This window comes from Mus pahari, chromosome 9 (genome assembly GCF_900095145.1).
Source record: "Mus pahari chromosome 9, PAHARI_EIJ_v1.1, whole genome shotgun sequence".
Classification (NCBI taxonomy): domain Eukaryota; kingdom Metazoa; phylum Chordata; class Mammalia; order Rodentia; family Muridae; genus Mus; species Mus pahari.
The window spans coordinates 64978101-64999389 of NC_034598.1; the positions used below are offsets into that span (position 1 = coordinate 64978101).

The 21289-nt window shown below is 40.5% G+C and overlaps 1 protein-coding gene, 1 non-coding gene and 1 pseudogene across 7 annotated transcripts in view; 1 reads left to right on the top strand and 2 right to left on the bottom strand.

Annotated features, from left to right (window-relative positions):
- Osbpl8 (oxysterol binding protein like 8) overlaps positions 1-21289 on the bottom strand; it is a 132261-nt gene that overhangs the window by 81078 nt on the left and 29894 nt on the right. For 3 of the 6 annotated variants that reach the window (XM_021205463.2, XM_029542199.1, XM_021205460.2), the window contains exon 2: positions 15634-15739. Coding sequence is in view for 4 of the 6 variants with exons in the window: in XM_029542199.1 (XP_029398059.1) it covers positions 15634-15675 (42 nt within the window). In the remaining 2 variants the exon portion in view is untranslated. Of the gene's footprint in view, positions 1-843; positions 1056-1539; positions 1880-15633; positions 15741-21289 lie in introns of those variants that run through there. The other 3 variants (XM_029542200.1, XM_021205462.2, XM_029542201.1) reach the window with 3 other exon arrangements.
- LOC110326685 lies at positions 12937-14775 on the bottom strand (annotated as a pseudogene).
- LOC115064749 lies at positions 14017-14133 on the top strand. The gene has a single exon (XR_003844573.1). It is a non-coding gene; the product is annotated as a small nucleolar RNA SNORA26 (small nucleolar RNA).

Genomic DNA, 21289 nt, shown 5'->3' on the forward strand with positions numbered 1-21289 from the left:
ATTATATGTAAGTACACTGTAGCTATCTTCAGACACTCCAGAAGAGGGCGTCAGATCTTGTTACAGATGGTTATGAGCCACCATGTGGTTGCTGGAATTTGAACTCCAGACTTTCAGAAGAACAGTCTGGTGCTCTTACCCACTGAGCCATCTCACCAGCCCCTACACATTACTTTTATAGAGAAATAAAAAGTGGAAACAAAATTTAAAATTGATCTTTTTATAACTACACTGGATGTTTTGTATAATGACAATGTATAAAGTGCAGTGGAAAATATCCACTTCAAACTTAAAATCATAGAAAAACACAGCAATTTAGCATCTTAAATGCAGGATCATACATTACTCAGTCTCTTGAACTTTAGCAACTTCTGAATATGGTATGATCTTAAAAAAAAAAAAAATCCTCAGGAGCAATTTTATCTCAAATTCCTGAGGTCAGAAATTAAAGAATCCCCAGAGTGTACAAGTGGTGTAGCAATATTCTATAAACAATATTCTATAAAGTAACGTGTAGAGGAAGGCCGAGGTGTTCAAGAGTACTTTCACACTAGGAACTAAATCATTCCCCTTTCTCTTTTAAATCCCACGACTTCAGGAAATTCTGTAAAATTATCTATCAAGATATAAAGTTCTCTCTGGAATGTTCTGGAAGGAATATTCATCTGGTGTGATTTACATTCTATCAACTTTTTCCTATGGAGGGCTTTAGTGGTATTGCCTGAATGTACTAAGGTAGCCCTGTCTTACTGCCTCGTGTGCTCTCAGTGAGCGAGTGACCAGAGCAGCCTCCAGCCCCGCTACCCAGGTAACGTGCAAGTCTCTTCTGCAGACCCAGCTTACCTCTCAAAACCCTTCTACCCATGCATTTGGACACATCTGGCAATTAACTTCTTGTTCTAAAATCTGTTAGGAAAGGAGGGCTTTTAGGTTTATTTAGAAAGCATTTTTTTTTCTGAAAAACAAAACACTTATTAACTCTCTCTCAGAAACCAGTTTTCTTCCCATTTATCCATTTTTTTCCCCAGCTACTCAGAGAGACCACCCCATCCCCATTTCTAATCAAGTCATTTAAGTTCTAATTATTCTTCCCCTATGTAACAATGCTCTCTCAATCCAGGCCTTTCTTTCTTTCTTTCTTTTAAAGATTTATTTATTTATTATATGTAAGTACACTGTAGCTGTCTTCAGACACTCCAGAAGAGGGAGTCAGATCTTGTTACGGACGGTTATGAGCCACCATGTGGTTGCTGGGATTTGAACTCCGGACCTTCGGAAGAGCAGTTGGGTGCTCTTACCCACTGAGCCATCTCACCAGCCCAATCCAGGCCTTTCTTTAACGTGACACTAACAGCATGCCATGTCTCAGTGTTTGCTCACCCTTCAAAAGCTGCATCCATAATGACTTGATACCACTCATTTACCATGCTAAATACTGAAATTCAAAAGGTGATAAAATATGCCGCCTACTGCAAAGACCAACACAAGTATGTATCGTATTCCCTTGTCACTAAAATGTGTTATATCTGGACTACTTACTTTTAAACATTCTTCAAAACAGCCCATCAACTCCTGTGAAGTTTCTTCTCCTCTGCGAATGCATTAGTTACTAAACTTTATCATTTTCTGGAGCCACTGTGAAATTTAGTAACATTTTGTTTAAGTATACTGTATGTTCTTTCAAAGCATGACAACACAAAGAACCAAGCTGGAGAGTATTCAACCTAATTTCCTAAACCACCAAGTTGACTGTGTTATTCTTCCACTAAAAAACATTCGATACACAAAACATGCCTCAGACTCTGGTACTTAAAACCTACTATTCAGGTAAATTATTCATCCCACAGAAATGTTTTGATCTCCCATAAGAAAGCCTAAAAATTTCACTTAACTTTTTGACTGCCAGAACTGATTAGGCATCGTGATTTGTCATCTGTGCCACACACGCCCCCTACTCCCCACCCCAAGCTTTCTTTTTGTTTAGCTGCCCAACACTTTGAAAATCCTCTGATCTCAGTGGCAATATAACCAAATATAATTCATTTATAACAGACTTACAAAACCAATTCTGATAACAAAGTTCAATCTGGAGTTATCCTTCCCTTCTGACCCTCAGAGTATTTTTCCTTACTGCCTGGTGTATGAGCATGCTATCCCACGTGTATTATACTGCATAACTTCTGTTAGCACCAGACAGAACGGTGACAGAGCCCAGAGTCCCATCTACTCCTTGAAACACCAGCCCTGCACCTAGCATTTAGAGACCAACTCAACAGACCCACAAGTTCTAAGAACATTGTCACTCTCTGGTCAGAAAACAACTCTTATAACCAGGCTTGGTTCTGCAAGTCTGTAATCACAGCTACTTAGGAGCCTGAGGCAGGATGACTACAAATTCAAGGCCTGCCTAGGTTATAGAATGAGTACAAGGCCAGCCGAAAGAACTTAAGGAGACCCAGATCTCACCTCAAAATGTACGGAGTATAGAGAAATGGGCAGAGCACTTCCCAGCATGTATAAGGGCCCATGCTCAGTCCCCACCAGAGAAAGGGTATGGGCTAGGGAAGACGCTAAGTCCTCAAGATTCTGCTCAGAAGCTGACGCTTCCGAAGANTCTTCATATGCCCCTCCTCCTTCTCCAGGCTGCCACACTCCCCCTTCCTACCATGCTTTATTCCTCCCCACAGTGACACAGGACATACTTTTGTCTCTCACCATCCCGACATTACTCCACTGCACTGAGAATGGGTCTGTGCAGTGTTGTATTCTCTGCTGCTGTTCACATGCTCACTGCAGCCAGATCTTAGGGAGGCATGCTCTCAAGTGAGGTTCCCTCCTCTCACAGGACGCTCGCTAGCTTGTGTCAAGCTGATCTAAACCTAGCCAGCACATCTGACACATAAAGAATTAACAGACTGTAAGAACTCTTTATTTTTACTGCTTTAAATCAACAAGAAAATCTGACATTGTAGACATTCAATAAATAATAAATGAATAAGCACATAAGTGAAAAGGGGCTTAATAGTTATTATAATCTCAACAAACAGTGAGGTTCTTAGTGTTATTTTTGGTAGGGGATATGGGAGATGCTCATGGCAGAGTGCAGGTGGAGTCTAGAGGACAACTCTGTGGAGTCAGCTTTCTCCTTTCACCTTTACGTGGGTTCTGAGAATCAAACACAGCCATCAGGTTCACATAGCAAGCCCTTTCTCCAGTGAGCCTCCTTACCAGACCCATGTAAGAAATTTCTTATGTGTAGTTTTCTGCATTCCTATCTGCTAAACATATTAGTTCAACTTTTCTAAGACCACAGTGAAACTTGCCCAGGCTCTTTTATTTCCAAAATGTTAACATATTGCATATCTAACGTCTTGAAAAGAAACATAAGCCAAATGAACCCTGATCATTATTCATCACTGAAGGAGTCAGGACAGGAACTAAAACAAGAACCTGGGAGCCAGGAGCTGATGCAGAGGTCATAAGGGACTGTTGTTTACTGGCTTGCTCTCTGTGGCTAGGCCATCCTGCTTTCTTATAGAACTCAAGTTCACTAGCTCAGGGATGGCACCACCCACAATGGGCTGGGCCCTCCCCATCAAACACGGTTCAAGAAAATGCCCTACATGCTTACCTACAGCGAGATCTTAGGGAGGTATTTTCTCAGTTGAGGTTCCCTCCTCTCACAGGACTATAGCGTGTGTCAAGCTGATCTAAAACTAGCCAGCACATCTAATAAGACACACAAAGAATTAATACAGAGTGTAAGTAAGAACTCTCTCTTTTTTCTGTCTTAAGGCATGTATACCAGGCTAGCCACAACACAGACACCTCCTCAGTCCTACAAACATCCTCAGCTGCCTCAACAACACAGGCAGATTCTCTCCCACTATTCTAAACTCATTTGTAGTGATGGAGCATAAGTGGTAACTCTTCTGGTACTGGTAGTTTCTTGCCATAACTAAACCCACCCCCTTCATCAAAGTACTTACACAGAGAGAAGCTCAAAAACTGATCAGTATGATTTTTTACTCTAGCTAATATCTTTTAAATGGTGGGGCAACAGAAAGAAAACTGTGGTCATAAAGCAAAGAAATGTCCCAACTGTCAATGAAAGACTTAAACCTACAAACCCAGCCATTGACGTCATGAAATCTTTTCCTCTAAATCTGACTCAATCAACCAGTTACTTGGAAAGGTTATGGAAACAATACAACCAAAACCACTTATCATAGCACAATCATGCAAGGTGAGATATGAGAACCGGTTATATTAGAAATGCAGGTTAGTAAACATTTCAGTCGATCTTACAGTGTAAGCTTAACCTCAGGATGGGTTTGAACCATTTTAATTTTCAGTGTGAAAGAACTTAGCTTACCTGGAATTTCACCTGGCAAATTATATGCATTGTTTACACAGATCCGTGAATTTATGTTGGAGGGAGGGAGGGAGGGAGGGAGGGAGGGAGGAAAGAAATGAGTCAGGGCCAAGATATGAATGAAGATGTAATAACACTTCTTCTCAGTTTCTAGAAGTCTATTCTCTTTCTAAAAATCACGGCATAAAAATAATGGCAAAGTATACCTTGCTGAATATTACAAAGCCATAGACAAGACTGCTAATGCTATGGAAATATTGATTTCTGTGACTCATAAATATACAACAGACAAGAACGTAGTTACTTGTTCTTCAGGTCTCAGAAACCACATAGTGCCCAGTATCAAAACGAACATCAGACACAAAGACACAATTAGCTTTGAGAGAATCAAACTCTGGAAACTGGTTGTATAACACAACATTTTCAAACTGTGCATTATATTAGATACTGAATACAAAATACTTTAAAAAGGATGGTTAAAAGAGTATGTATAACATAGATGAGCTTATAACATAAAAGTATGTCTTTGCATACAATGACAAGAAAAACAGAATATCTGTACTTTTAATCTCAGCATTACCCTTTGCCTGGCTAAGGGACCGTACTCAAATGGCCCTTTGAGGATCTCACTTTCTTCATTTCTACAGAGAATACCTACTTCATGGTATTATAGAGATTCCCATGAAAGTGTGTGAGATACATAGCTCAGAATAGAGCACATAATTAAGAATGCAAGAAATAATTTTTCTTACCACACAAGTATAGTAATACAACAGTAGTCTAAAAATCTCATGGGGGAGATAAGCAAAATTCAGAAAAATGAGGGTATAGAAAACTATTAAAAGATGTAGCAGCTCCTAGAGAATACATGATAGGGTACTTTATTAATTCTTCAGTTACTCTCTTATTCTCTTGTTTTTTTTTTTTTTTTTTTTCAACTAGGATGCCTTTTGACCACAGAGAACAGTAAAACAAAACAGAAAAGTCTTGCAGTGAAATAAGCAATGTTAAGGTTCCATTAGTTCCAACTTGCCTACAAACAGAAATAGCGGCCACGTTATTTAACTACTGCACTATAGCATCATAAAACCCCAAGGGTCTTAATGGTTCTTTCTAAAACTAGTGTTCTCGTTAAGTACCAAACATACACCAGATACTAAATGGAACCTTTTCTAAGTACTACCATGACTCCAGCACATTCCCTCTGGAGAGACATTACTACTAGAACAGAGCAACTGGAAAAGGGAAAAAAAGGGTCAGGAACTGGAGCAACAGAGAAACAAGTGATGGGGGACCCACCATGAAATAAAGAGCTAAAGACCCAGGGGTAATGGCGCGCTTCTCTAATGCCAGGACTTGGGTAAGACAGAAGGACCAGGAGTTCAAAATCATCTTCTTATACATAGTTCAAGGCAAGCCTGAGCTACATGAGACCTCATCGCAAAATAAGCAAACAAAACCCCTAAGTGAAGAGAGACTCACCTACCTCCAAAGCTCATCACCATGCGTTGTTCTCACACCCACTGGTCCAACTAGACCTTTAAATGTGCTTGAGATCCCTGACTCCACCAAGTTAGATTGCTGTTCCTCTGCCTACAATGGCATCCTCACCTTCATGAAGGCAGTAAGGAATCTATGTTCCTTTCAACCCTCAAGCCAAACATTATCTCCAAAATCATGTTCTAACAACACTTTCTCCTCTAAAATAATGGACTCCTCTGGTCCTCTCTGCACCATACACCATAATCTGTCCATACATCAACTCACCTCCTATGGTACATGTATTAAAGCCCTAAAGCTCACAAACTCACAGATAGAAAATACTATCAGATATGGAAGCCTTGAGTCCACTTTATACCTGCAAAAAAAAAAAAAAAAAAATGCACACCACAATGCCTGGCATCTGGTTCAGAAAATGTAATGGTCCAATACTATCTTAAAAACAAAATCCCAAAGAATAAAAACTAGCATTCAAACCCCTGTATGATCTCATTCTAGGATAGGTGAGATACAGGAAAAATGTTTGACCTACAAAGCCAAAATGTATGCCAGTTCTGCTACTCAGTAATTATATGCCTTAAGAAACTAATTTATGGAGCTGGGCGTGATGGCGCACGCCTTTAATCCCAGCACTTGGGAGGCAGAGGCAGGCGGATTTCTGAGTTTGAGGCCAGACTGGCCTACAGCCTGAGTTCCAGAACAGACAAGGCTACACAGAAAAACCCTGTCTCAAAAAACTACAAAGAAAGGAAAAGAAGGGAAAAGAAGGGAAAAGAAGGGAAAAGAAAGGAAAAGAAAGGAAGGAAGGAAGGAAGGAAGGAAGGAAGGAAGGAAGGAAGGAAGGAAGGAAGGAAGAAACAAACAAACTTACTTTTGTCCTTATCCATTAAGCAGGAGCGACTGTTCTCTCATGAAGTTAAATGAGCTTACAGGAAACCACTTAAAATCATTTCTGAGTCAGGGCAGACATTTAATACATCTTAGTTGGTACTCACATCTCTTAGCATATTTTCTGAAAATTCCTCTATTGCAGTAAACAGCACTGCCTACGAGTCCCAAACCTACTCTCAATGGTGCAGGTATGACTGCAAGACTGTGCTCATGGAATGTGCTCAATGAAGCAGGTTAAGTTATCCAACATCATAGGTGAATGTTTAAGCAAAGTAGCTTTTCTACATCAAGTACCCCATTCATCTCACCACCGCACACAGGAAGTCATCCTCAAGCTTGCTCTCCCTCCATGGTGCTCCTTCATCACACTCAATGTGATATCATGCTGAGCAGCAATAAGCAAATGAAAACCTACTGAGTCTAGAGAACATTTTGACTGCTCCGTTCTTGTTAGATAAAATGGTGGAGACTTCATTAGACTTCCACTCCAATTTTATCTTCATGTATGTCTAACAGGTGAGATTTCTATTTCTGTTTCTTTAATTAGCCAGCATGCAAAATAACAGTATTGAGAAATTTCCCATGTGCATATCACTGCACCCCTCCCCACTTCCTGCCCCTCCCCCTCTCCTTCCCTGTGGGTCCCGAAGTCGAAGTCCACAGAGGTGAGGATATGTGCTGTTAACCCTGCCCTTTCTCCCTCACTACTCTTTTGTTTCTGACACCTTCTCCTCCCTTCCTCCCCTCCCCCCATCATCGCCTTCATTTTTCACATTATAAAATTTCTAATCCCGTATACTTTTTTCAAAAGTTGTGTGGGGCCCCTTTGTTTTACTGATAAAATTATTTTGAGATGAATATACACAGTTTTAATTGCCTTAGAGCTTGGACTACTCAGTATTAGTTATATCCTGCTTACAGCAAGCCTTAGAGCTTATGGAAAATAGTACTTAGTGGTAAATATGAAAAATCCTCAGTCCATCTGTTCATCTGGATTTTTATTCATCTATACTGGAAGAAGCCAGTGAGTTCACGGTCTTCCTTAGCTGTGTGGTTAGTTAAGGTCACCAATGGTTACATACTGAGCTGAGGAACTGCCTGAGAGTTATCAGATTTTACTTCTCTCTGAGATCTTCCTCCCTAAAATTCTTTAGGCCAGTCTAGTTGTAAGAAAAAGACCAACTGCAAGTAAGAAACACCTTGCAAACTACCTACTTGAAGCCTTCAAAACTGTACAGGTGAACTAGCTGTGGTTCACACCTACAGTCTCAGCCCAGGGGCCGGGGTGATGCAGGACTAGTAAGTGGTATATTGGTCTGTGTTACATTGTGAATTCCAAGCCAGCAGTGAATGAGATTCTTCTCTCAACAACAGCACCAATAAAGTAGAAGTTTATTAAATACAGGTTAAGTATGACAACCTGCCACAGCCTAGATAAGCCTAAGGAGTCATAGTGGTAATGCCATGTGGCATCCTGAATGAGACGCTGGAACAGATGAACAGAAGGCAAAGCTAAGCAAATCTGAGCCAAGAACAAACTTTAGTTAATAATAACTTACTGGGTCAGAAAGGTGGCTCAGTGAGTAATTCAGCCTGGCGACCTGAATTCAATCTCCAGGACCCACAGGTGGGAGGAGAGACTCAGCTCTTACCAGTTTCTCTCTGACCCCCACAAGCGTACTGCAGCATATGTGCACACACAATTAGTTGAAGATTTATTAATAATAATTTATCAATGAGGGCTGGGGATGCAGCATATTTGGTAGAGGGCATGCTAAGCATGCCCAAAGTCCTGTGTTTGATTCCAAGACCTCCACAGACTAGACATGGTGGTATGTGCCATTGCTTAGGAGACGGGACAGGAGACAGAAGTTCAGGATCATCCTATATAGCAAGTTCAGTGGCAGTCCTGTATTTAAAAAAAAAAAAATTGAAATTGAGAGGAAGGGTCAGAGAATGAAGCGCTTGCTCAACAAGCATTGAGGTCCTCAGCCCCACATTAAAAACAGGCCTAACATGACCTAAGGAGCCTAGAATCTCAGCTCTTCCGGCAGAGGCAAGCCTTGAGGAAAGCTTACTTGATCGCTCGGCCTAATGAATCAGTGAGCTCCAATGAGCTCTTGATGCGAGATCCCATCACAAACAATAGGAAGAACCAATTAAAAAATCATTCCTCTCTGGCCCATACACACACACATACTTGTGTGTGCACAGCCACATACATAGGCCAACAGGTACACATGCATATACCACACATACATAGACAACTTTTTTATATACACATACATGAGTACATACATGTCCATTTGTATGTGTGTATTTAAAAAATCAGTATAGGTTTATTATGTCAAATGTACATACTAAATATAAAATAATAGGGGATAGTAGATACAGAAGGTACAGAAACCACCTTTGTAACTAACTTTTCTGCAAGTCTAAAAGGAAATCACTTTAATAGTAAACCCTGCTGATGGGGAGTGGCTCTCCCTCAGTTAAGAGCACAGGTTCTTGTTCCTGCCGAGGATGTAGGCTGCACAACCAGCTCCCACATGACGGTTCACACCATCCATAACACCAGTTCCAAGGGACCCAATGCTCTCTTCTGATCTCTGTGGCACCAGTATGCAGACATAATTCAAACAGAACACCCACTCACACAAACTGAAACAAATACATTCTATTTTTAAAAGGCCAAAATAGCCTGTGGAAAAAATTAAACTAAAAAAATGAAATCACAAGATTTCATAAACATATATTGTAGTAACTATCAAACCAGTATACAGGTACAAGAAAGTAAGAAAAAGCAAAAACTAATCAAATACCATGGTATTATTACAAAGATAATTTTGATCTCACATTTTGTGAAAGCCTTTTGGGAATCCAAAACTCCTAGGACCATACTTTAAGGTTCCCAAGCAGGCCTGGGGATGTCGGTTCAGCGGTAAAGCATTTACCTGGGTGTTCAAAGCCCTGGGTTCTATCACCACCGATGGGAAAAAATATCTCCAACCAAAAATGCAAATCGAAACACACAATTTCAGCTAGGAAATCTGCTGATAGACTGTGTAGAGAACTGGCTATTTTTCTTATAACTAAGTCTTCTTTTTACTGGCCTCCCCAAATTTATTGTCTTACTGTGTATTGGAATGCTTTATTTTATTTTTTTTTAATGTAGGTAGGCCCACTCTGAATATCAACATGAAATTATGTAATTCTAAGGAGACATTGGCTTTTAACTGTATTTTACTTTTTAAAGAGTCAGTTTTTTCCTTCCAGCATGTATGTTCTGGAGATCAAATTCAGGCTGTCAGGCATACTGGCAAGTGCCCTTACCCAGTGAGCCATCTCACCAGTCACATACCTGGCAAATTTTATTACCATACTATTCAAACCTTGAACAATATTAATCTCTAACAACAAAAATGTGTTTAGAAAGATGGAATATTTATTACCTGTCCAATAGGAAATAGGAAATATTATTTTCCCACTTGGGAACTCAATGACAAATCATTGTTATAACTTTCATAATTAAAAAAAGATATACACAGAATATAAAGACTGTCTTTCAAATTATCCATGCCTTTAAAAATGTTTCTCTGGAGCAGTCTCAGTGTGCTGGCTGGTCTTGTGTCAACATGACATACAAACTGGAATTATCTGGGAATCTCAATTGAGAAAATGCCTCCATAAGATCCAGCTGTAAGGCTCTTTTTAATTAGTGACTAATGGGAGAGGGCCCAGCCCATTGTGGGCAGTGCAGCTGATAGTCCTGGGTCCTATAAGCAAGCAAGCCATGAGGAGCAAGCCAGTAATCAGCACTCCTCCATGGCTTCCACATCATCTCCTGCCTCTAGGTCCTACCCTATTTGAGCTCCTGTTCTGCCTTCCTTTGATGGTGAACAGTGATACAGAAGTATAAGCCAAATACAGCCTTTTTTCCCCTGACCTGCAGTAAAGTTTTTAAATAGAAGACAAATACATCACAAAATGTGATCAGTTCATTTCCTAGCTTAAAGATCATTATAGTCACCCCCTCAAGCCCTCACTTTCCTAAGCTAGCTGAGTTAATAGATGTGGGCAATGTTTGTCAGTGACTCCCATTTCCACAAGAAAAACAACACCGTGGTCTCCTGGTGGTGATACACAAAGCCATCTATAAAGTGTTTTGTGGAAAGAAAACAGAAATCTACATCTAAGCAATCCTCTACTAATTCTGATTCAAGAAACAGGGACTGGGAAGCAAATTTTTAAAATACCCACGTTTTTCTTTCTTTTTCAATGGCTCAATGGGTGAAGCGCTTGCTCTGTAGGCATAAGGGCCAGAGTTCAATCCCTCTGCACCCATGTAAAAGCTAAGCACAGCAGCACACACCCATAACTCCAGTGCCTACGAGACAGGGGTCCTGTAGACTTGCTAGCTGCCAGTCTAGCCAAAATGGTGAGCCCCAGGTTCAGTGAAAGACCCTGTCTCAGCAAATCCAGTGGAGAGCAAGGCAGAGGTTACCTGACAGCAGCTCAGGGCTCCACATGCTTCAGAGCCCTCGGTCTGCACATCATTTCAGATCCCTATCCCAAACTCATTCCAACCGCTCAATGAAAATATTAAAGGATTATCATTATCTGCATATCAAGTCCAAAAACCCTTGTTTTGGCATTGATCTGTAAATCTGGTCTTTATCTGCTGTGGCAGTCATTTTCTATATAAACACTACTCATCTCATTTCCAACCTAGCATATTCAACTTTTACTTTCAACTTTAACACCTGATTCCCTGGTGGTCCTAGCCTCCTATTAAATCCTGAAATGTTCTCCTGCTCATTTTCAATCAAGTGAACCCTCACTACGCCAACTTCTGCTGTTCACAATTCATATTCTTTTAAAGCTTTTCCAGGTTAGAAAGATGGCTCAGTGGACAGAGAACTAGCTGCTCTTTCAGAAGACCTGGCCTAACTTTCCACCCCCACCAGGTGGCTTATCAACTGTCATTAGCTCCAGTCCCAGGAGATCTGCTGCCTCCACATCACCAGGTGTATGGGTGTTTTGCATGTAGGCAAAATACACATAAATAAAAATAAAAAACATAAAGCCTTTACAACTATCCAATGTATATAAACAGATTTCACAGACTTCTCCTCATATTGAGCTTTAGAGAGTTCTTTTAAGTCAAAGACATACTTAAAAAAAAAAAAACAATAGTAGCTTTTATCTAATGAATATTTACAATGTGTGCAACATTATAATAAGAAATATAAAAACCTTATTTCTATTAATTCTCACAATCACTCTGGAAGATATATGTTACAATTATTATTATATAATTCATAAGGAAACTGTAACCCTGGACATTTATTTTTACCCATTTCCCACATTACACCAAGGAGGAGCTTTCTCCGTTTTCTTATGGCAGGGTCTCACTAGTTAAACCTGCTTTCAAATCCATGATTCTCCTGCATCAGACTCCTGAGCACCGAGGTTATAGGATTATACCAACACAGCCAGCTCAGCTCAGATTTCCAGCCAAAAATCTTCAGATTCCAAGTTCTCATCCACTAGTTGGCTCAGGACATGAGATCCAAAGGTGCTATTTTGTAAGGAGGTAACTTAAAAGTGAACCATAATACCAGTTTAACTTCATATTTCTGTAGTTTATATTGAAATGATTAATATTATCCTTTATACAATAAGCTGTTATATATCACAGAATAAATAATTAACAGGAACAAAACAGTTTCCCCCTACTTTTTCCAGCATCTCTGTTCTAACTTCTCAATGAACAGAATTTAGAATTAAAAAACAAAACAAAACAAAACAAAAAAACCTGAGGTTTCATTAATACATACTCTGGTACAGAATTTAATACTATTGATTAAAGCTTTATTTACTTTACTAAATATTCCTTTCTGTTGCTGTGATAAAAGACTTTGAACAAGGACAATTTAAGAAGGAAAGGATTTATCTGGCTTACACCTTCACTGCCCATTCCCAAGAGAAGTCAAGGAAAGAGCTCATTCACAGCAGGGAGCTCAGCAGATGCCCGGAGGAGAGCTGCCCGCTGGCTCCCCCCTGCTGACGCTTAGGTAGCTTCCTTTGATAGCTCAGGACCCCCTGCTCTGAACAGTAATATTCAGAGTGGCCTTGGGCCCTTCTATATCCCAAGCCCCATTATTGACTTTTTTTTTTTTATCACCACTAGGACATCAAACACATTTCAGCCACAAGAACAGGGTAGTAGTTCTCCTAAAGATGATGTTATGGTCAATAAATAAAATATGCTAAATACAAGGTTTATTGTCAAATCTTTCTGAAATGATAAAGGTAAAATAACCTCCCATCAGTTGTCCATTTCTAGCCAGCTACCATGCTCTCTGTAAGCCAACCTCATTTCATTCTCTGTTAACAAGTAATCACTTTTTTTTTTTTTTTTTTTTGGAGGTGTAAGTGAATTTTTATTGGGAAGGGAGTTGTCAACTTAAACAGCAGCAAATGAAGAATGCATAAGGAAATTCCCTGTTGTCACAGACAGATGTAACCTCTAGAATATGTGACACAGGAAGGAGACATTTCAATCTGTGACCCCAAGCCTGGATGCATTAAGCACTTTCCCATTCAACCTAACACTTCTGGATTCCTACTAAAAAGGAATTTGTAATAAGAGCATGGAAAAGTTGCTTCTGAAAGGAAACCCCCAAGAAGGTTCAGAAAAGGAATGTAGGAATCAAGAAGTTGTTATACAATTACTTTAAATTGTAATGCACTATATTTTCCTTATCTTCACAGTAATACAAAACACAGTCACTTGCAGAACTGGTTCAGATTACTTAAATACCAAATGTGCTGTCACTCCTCTACACAAGTGTCTGGAAGTTACTCGTGTTTATATGAAATGAAGCTATTGATACTTTTCTACAGCAGTAACTGCACACCAGGAAGGCGGAGACAACACAAACCAAGGGATGGAGTTTTCCCAAAGCTGCAGTGTGAAAAGACTATAAACAGTTGATCCCATACACATGAATGGGCTTCCTTGCTAGAGGAAATCCAAGTGGAATAAGGAATGGAGATGTAAAAAGGTTTTCTTGAGGGGAAGGAGGTTGGTGCCCCGGAGGCCTTTAGTTTTCAGCCCCCTCTGCTGTATCACATTCTTCTCCTGCACTGTCTGATGTCCATAACGTTAAGTTGTCTCTGAGCAACTGCAGGATGAGGGTACTGTCTTTGTAGGAGTCTTCGTTCAGTGTATCAAGCTCTGCGATGGCCCCATCAAAAGCCTTTTACTTTAAGAGGCTAACACAGAAGGATAAAGGAACTCTCCATTAAACCCAGAGAGGAAAGCTACATCTCCTCTCTGAATCCTGTCTGGAGTCACAAATGGGGAAAAAAAAAGCCGTTTTAGCCAGTATGCAGGCAAGGTCTGGATTATTAAGGATCTCATAGTAAAATACAGAAAAGTTAAGAGCCAGCCCCAGGCGGATTGGATGCGTAGGCTGCATCTCTTTCTTGTTCATATCAAATGCCTCTTGGTAGGCTCCTTGGGAATTTTCTATCGTTTGTTTTCGATAACGCCACAAGCTACTTCAGCAAGATACCGGAAATAATCTCCCTTCATTTTCAGATAGCAGACCTTACTCTCTGGATTAGGTGCATTGGCTATTAAATACTTATCCAACAATTCCAGGACGGTGGTGAAGATGGACCTCAGCTCCGCCTCCACTCTCTCCTGATAGTCCTTGATCAGCTGCAACTTCTTGTCAGCGGTGACCCTCCAGGTGGACCTGCAGTCCCGGACCACGTTCTTGTAGGCCACCGACAGCAGATAGTGCTAACGGCTTTCATGCAGGTGGCCATGTCGTTGTAGCGCTCTGCCTGCTCCGCCAGCTTGGCCTTCTGGTTCAACTTGGTCTTTTCTATGGTGAGCGAGGGCGAGCGCCGATCCGATCCACAGTCCTAGACTCCGCGGCCTTGACGCGAGTCCCACCCAAGTAATCACTTTTAAGTTTAACTTTTTCTTCTTTTTTAAATGTTTAAGGAACCAAAACAAATCTGAACCATAAGTTCAAAACAGGTCTGAATCAAGTTACTCCAAGTCATCAAAACTGCATGTTGCTATTAATTATTACACTGTTCTTACACTGGAGCCTAAGCAAGGGCCATCCACCTAATTAAAGTTTACAAATACCTTGAAAAATGAGTAACTCATTTCCGTAGTAAATTAAAGACAAAAGCTGGCTCCTGCCTTGCTTTAATTTACTTTGATTTCAGAACCTAATTCAGGAAGGACTGCTTATTAAACCTTCAAATTTCCATATACTATATAGTGCACATGCTTTTAATTCTTGATTAGTTTAAATGTTTCATTCACTCTCCTTGCTCAGAGCTGCACATGATTTGAGACTCAGAGGTATTTAATGTCTTCTTGGGTTTTACTAAGAGCCAAAAGAGGTTTGAATGAGCAATACAAACTATTACATCAGAATGTCTAAGACAAAATGGCTGGGAAGAGATGGAGAAGGATATGAAGTAGAAATACCAGAAATACGACAGGGCTCTGCTCCACGAGCTTCAAACAGCCTGTAATTCTCATGACAGTTTAAGTAAATGGCGTTTGCAAGGCCTGTGGCACCTGCTTCAGTTCCAGCGCTTGGGAGGACTCAGAGCTCTAGGAACTCAAGTCCAGCCTGGTCTATCTCAGTGAGTTCACAGCCTGCCAGGGCTACACTGTGAGACCCTGTCTCCAAAATCCCCACAAAACCAAGCAACCAAATAAACAAGCTTTTGCTTTCAATGAATGCGTTAGAATAGAGTCTGGCTGGCAGCAGCACTCTCCAAGCTGTAGGTGACATATCCTTCCTTAGTGTTGTTAAACTACTCACCGAAGATCTGTCAGGTTCTCCGTCTGCTAAGCCTGCCTCCATAATGGATGATAGACTTATGCTTTCCCTTCCATTAATGGTTAGCCATCCTATAAGTCTGGAAACCCTAGAAAAAGAAAATTTTTGTGTATTAGGTAAGTAGAAAATAAGTCATTAATTACAGTAGAAGGGGGAAATCATTTTATGCTAAGGTTACTGGAAAATTCAACAACAAAAATAAATTTTGACAGAAGTTTCTTTTTGTTTCTGTTTATTTATTTTTAGAATGAATCTGTAGCAATGGCTCAGTAGTTAAGAGCACTTGCTGTTCTTTCAGAGGACCTGGGTTCAGTTTCCAATACCCACATGGCAGCCAACATCTATGACTCCAGTTACAGGGAATCCAACACCACACACCTAACAAAATAATGACCATACATTTTTTTTAAAAAGGAAAAGAAAAGTATTCCAAGCAAAAGAAATCCCCAGAAGCAGGTTTAAGCTGATGCAGCCATCCTGCACCAGGAAGCAGAGCAAAGGGACTGACGAGGCTGCACAAGAGAACACAGCCAAAAGCGGCCCTATGCCAATCGTAAGACAGCTCTGTCTGCGCCAGCGGAGAACTAGTAAAGAAAAACTAGTTTATTCTATGAATCACACACAGACTCGAACTGAGTGCTTTAGGCATTCCTTCAAAAGAATAGTATATATACAAATATTTAAAATCTTATATACAAATATAAAACGAGTAGACTAATGTCAAATCAGACAATAACATGTCATTAAAAATTCAAGACAAAGAAAGGGAAGCGGATAGGCTGGGGCTGGAGCTGAGGCTGGCAATCTAGGAAATAGTAAGATAGGATATGATGTGTACATAGGCATAAAATAGTAAGACAGGATGCGATGTGTATGCAGACATGTAATAGTTGGTAAGACAAGATATGATGTGTACACAGGCATAAAATTGTCGGTAAGACAGGATGTGATGTGTACACAAACATGTAAATAAGTAAGATTTCAGAGTAGCTGATGCAAACCAAGAAGTATAGATGGCCAACATTTGCCTAATAATGAATCTATCATGATCCAGGTGTGGTTACCTGTGACCTCAGTATGCAGGAGACTGAAACAGGAGGATTAAACTAAGAGTTTAAAGGCCACCCTGGGCTACATTCACAAGATGCTGTCACCATAAAGAAAAAAACAAAACAGAAGCCCAATTCCAACAATTAAAAATTAGTATAAAGGAAAAAGCAATTAACAAAGGAAGCTCCTGGGCATATTCCCAAAAGATGCCCCACCACACCCCAAGAACACTCATTCCACTATGTTCATAACAGCTTTATTCATAATAGCCAGAAACTGGAAACAACCCAGATGCCCTTCAACCAAAGGATGGATACAGAAACTGTGGTTCATTTACACAATGGAATACTTTTCCATTAAAAACGAGGACATCATGATTTTTGCAATATATGGCTGGAACTAGAAAATATCACCCTGAGTGAGGTAACCCAAACCCAAATCCATGCAGGGTATGTGCTCACTGATACGTGGTTATTAGCCATAAAGTGCAGAATACCCATGATATACCCCATAGTTAAAGGCTATTATTATTAAATTAATATTAATAACGACTGACAATCTCTAAAAAGAAGCAATTCTGCTTCCTGATTCCTTTTCATTCAAGACTCTAGTACCAACCAATGTGCCTTGCATATTTCATAAATACACTCCTCACTGTCACAATGAACCAATTCCTCAAAATTGGTAGGGTAAGTGGGCTTCATCTAACCAGCTGGAGCTTTGAAGAGAAACTAACTAATGTCCTCTAAACAAGAAGAGAAAGTCTGCCTTGTAAGTTTTAGAGGTTTTTTTTTAATTGTTTTTTTGGGGGGGGGGCTGTGCACACTCGCGCAAGCGAGTGTGTGTTGTTAGCATAGGATGACCTTGAACTTTGATCCTTTGGTCTTCACTTCCCACATGCGGAGATTATAAGCACGCACTATCAGCCTCAGTTTAATGCAGTGCTGGGATCAAAGTCTTCTGTATGCTAGGCGAGCATTCTACTAACTGAGCTATACCCAGATTTTATTTCTAAGGCTCTATAATCACATTAACCAATTCTCAAAAATCAATCATGTGATATCCTACCAACTCACTTTTACACACACCGCCCCCCCCCACACGCTCACACAATTGGTTATGTTTTTCTGTAGAACTCTAAGTCCAAAACTATGTAGGCATATGTGGTGGTCTAAATGGGATGTACCCCCATATTCTCAGGCATCTGCATTCTTGGTATCCAGTTTGGTGAGATTGTTTAGGTTGGTCTTGGAGGTATGGCCTTGCCAAAGGAAGTATGTTTTGAGGGTTCAAAAGCCAGCACTATTTCCCAAGTGTCCTTTCTATTCCTTGTATGCCATGCAAGATGTGAGCTCTCAGCTTTTCCTGCTACCATGTGTAGTGCTTACTGTCATACTTCCCCACTGTCATACTTATGTCATACCATAGTAATGGACTCTTATCCTTCTGAAACTAAGTTCAAAATAAATCTTCCTATAAGTTGCTTTGGTTATGGTGTTTTATCACAGCAATAGAAAAATAACTAATGTGGCATACATATATCCATATGTTACCTGCACGGGCACAAGTAACATGATACAGTTTGTCAGTGCCTTTTGCTATCTTCTGCTTCACAGAAGCTAAAGGCATACACTTTGTAAACATCTTTGTCTCTGACATTCTGAATGATTTGCATTGAGACAAAGTAACACTGTACATTACATTTGGAAGGTTCAAAGGAGACCGAAACCAATCCATTTTTCATCTGGTCATAGCAAACATGGACTTTAATAATCTTGAGGTTTTGGAGTGATTACCAAATGATTCCCTGTCAGCTACCCATTTGGCACTGCCAGACAACTGCAGTTATCACTGGTGATAAAATCAAAGGACAGAAACTCATCTGCTTTCACATCTCCAGCTTTCCCAATAAACTTCTTAGCATCTAATTCCTCATATTCATTTCCTTTTGTTTAATTATCTGTAGTAATTGTTTTTCTCAAAAGCCATCTAACCTGATCATTTTTAAACAGCACTCAGTGCTAAAGAGAAAACTCAGGCAAGGAAGAGCAAAGGATGGGTGGGGAGAATCACATAAGATGGAAGACCTCAGAGATGATTCAGAGTCGGGATCCCAGTAGCAGGAGGGAATGAGCCACACAACAATTGGGGCAGAAAAGTCAGTGAGTCCAAAGCCTCTGGGACAGGAACACCTGGCAAGTTCATAGCGCAGCAGGGATTCCTGTGATGAGGTTAGTAAGGAAGAGGATGGTGAGCAGTGAGAAGAGAAGGGCCCCTAGCTCCTGAATCGGTCAGTCTGGCAGGACAAACAGGACTGAAGGTTACTGCTGAAAACAACGTACCAAAGAAGATTCAACTTGTGTGGGATTGCTCTAGCTGCTAGTTCTGAACAGTAACAAGTGAGTTACTGCTATAATCTACATAAGAGACAACAGTGGCATGCAGCAGAAAGGCAGAAGACATGGGAGATGATGCCTGACCATAGAGTCAAATTATCATTGATGAGCCATACATAAACTACAGAGTAGGTTGGGAAACCTGGCAAGCGTTTTTGCCCTAAGCCGCTAAAAATACAAAATACAGTCACCACTAGCAGGTACTCAGTATATTGTTGGAAGACTTGGGAAGAACATAAGTGGATATGAGCTAGGCTCCAGGTGGACATGCAAGAGGCAGCGCTTAGACCTATGAATGGAGCCAGGAACACAGCTGAAGACTGAAGAGATGGCTCAGCTGTAAGAGCAGTCATTGCTCTTGTAAGGACCCAGATTCAATTTCTACTACCCACATAGTGGATCACAACCATCTGAAACTTCAGTTCTAGAGGATTCAACACCCTCCTCTGACCTCGAGCTCCAGGCATGTATGTGGTACATATACATACATCAAGGAAAACATTCATACAATAAAATAAATCTTCAAATTAAAAACAAATGAAAAAGAAGCAGTTGAACATGATGAAGACATGACTCTGAGGCAAGTCAATCTAGAAATCTAAAGTGGCAGTCTGCACATGTAACAGATGAAATTTAAAGAAGATGTGATCTTCTTGGGAAATGAGTTGCAAGCTCAGTTCAGGGCCATGTGTTACTGATGTTTTAAAAGATCAATATTTATCTTTTTAAAAAATCTCCTTTTTAGCATTTAGTTTGAAGAATTTTCTATCATTACTCTTTACAAAGATAAACTCACTCTACAGAAAAAGGATGCCTACACACAAAATAAAAATCTTAACATGTACTTAATAAAGGGAACAGAAAAAGGAAAGCCTAATAAATTCATCAACTTTGAAAACAAAGTTAAACACTGCTAAAAGCAAAACTCCTGAAGGGAGAAGGTGGCTGAGCCTCCCTGGTTATGGGTGTCATCATCCATCATGCATGAAGCTGGACCCTGGATAGGATCAAAGCAATGGAAGCTGAGCACCCGTTCCCATCCGTCTCTGCGTCCTAACTATTTCTGCAGCTTGACCAGGTGCCTCACGCCCCCTACCACAGTGAACTGAACTCGGGAGCCATGAGCCAAAATCCCTACCTCCCCACCCCCTCACTCGCATTTGTTGGCTGCTTTGTTGCACATGGAAAGGTAACACACAGAGAGCCTTCAAGTGTCTGTGCACTCATCTCACAAGCTCTAAGAAGTAAAACCCTAGGTCTGAAGAAATGCAAGGGTATTTTTTTTATTGCAAACAAACTTAATGGTCATAGGTTCCAAAGCACAGGCTTGAGGGAAGGAAAGCATCTCTGTCACTCAGCAGCTCTTCAGAGTGCATTGACTGTGTAGACAAAACAAGACTTAGTGAGTTTAAAAGGGCTCTGTATCAGAACCCTAAAGTCTCACCTCAAAGGCTGTATGTTAACTCCAACATAATCAGTATGATTGAACTCAGTTTAAAAAGACCGCGCTCTTTCTTCTGATATCAGCGCTCTAAAACACTGCCTCAATCTCTATACTTAGCCTATCAAAGTACAGAAACTAAGCTTTATAACATCTATTTTGTATTTTGGGCTTATCATTTTGGTCACAGAGCAAAGGGGGTGAGAAGCATACACTGAACTAGGCTCATGCCATTTGTAGCCACCCAGTATTGCAGGACACCCCAGAAGGAAGGAAGGAAGGAAGGAAGGAAGGAAGGAAGGAAGGAAGGAAGGAAGGAAGGAAGGAAGGAAGGAAGGAAGGAAGAAAGAAAGAAAAGATGGATGGATGGATGGATGGTTGGTTTGGAACAACACAGGCTCATGTATTTGAACACCTGATGCTACTGTTGAAGGGGACTGCAGTACCTTGGAAGCTGGTGAAGGCCAGAGAAAATACCCCTGGGCCAAGGGTGATGGCTAAGGCAGGCCAAATCTCTGAGTTTTAGAGTGGTTTAAGTTTACATAGTGAGACCCTGTCTCAAAGAAAGGATCTGACACAATCTGCATCCATTCGTCATCAACCCTTTAGATGGGAAGAGAGGTAACCCCTTCAATCTACAAGCCTGCAACAAACCTTACATTCAGTGGTGAGGTGCTGAGAGCTATCCCTTTCACTATATAGTGCACCACCATCTCCATCTAACCTCACATAAGGGATCCTGATGAGTGTT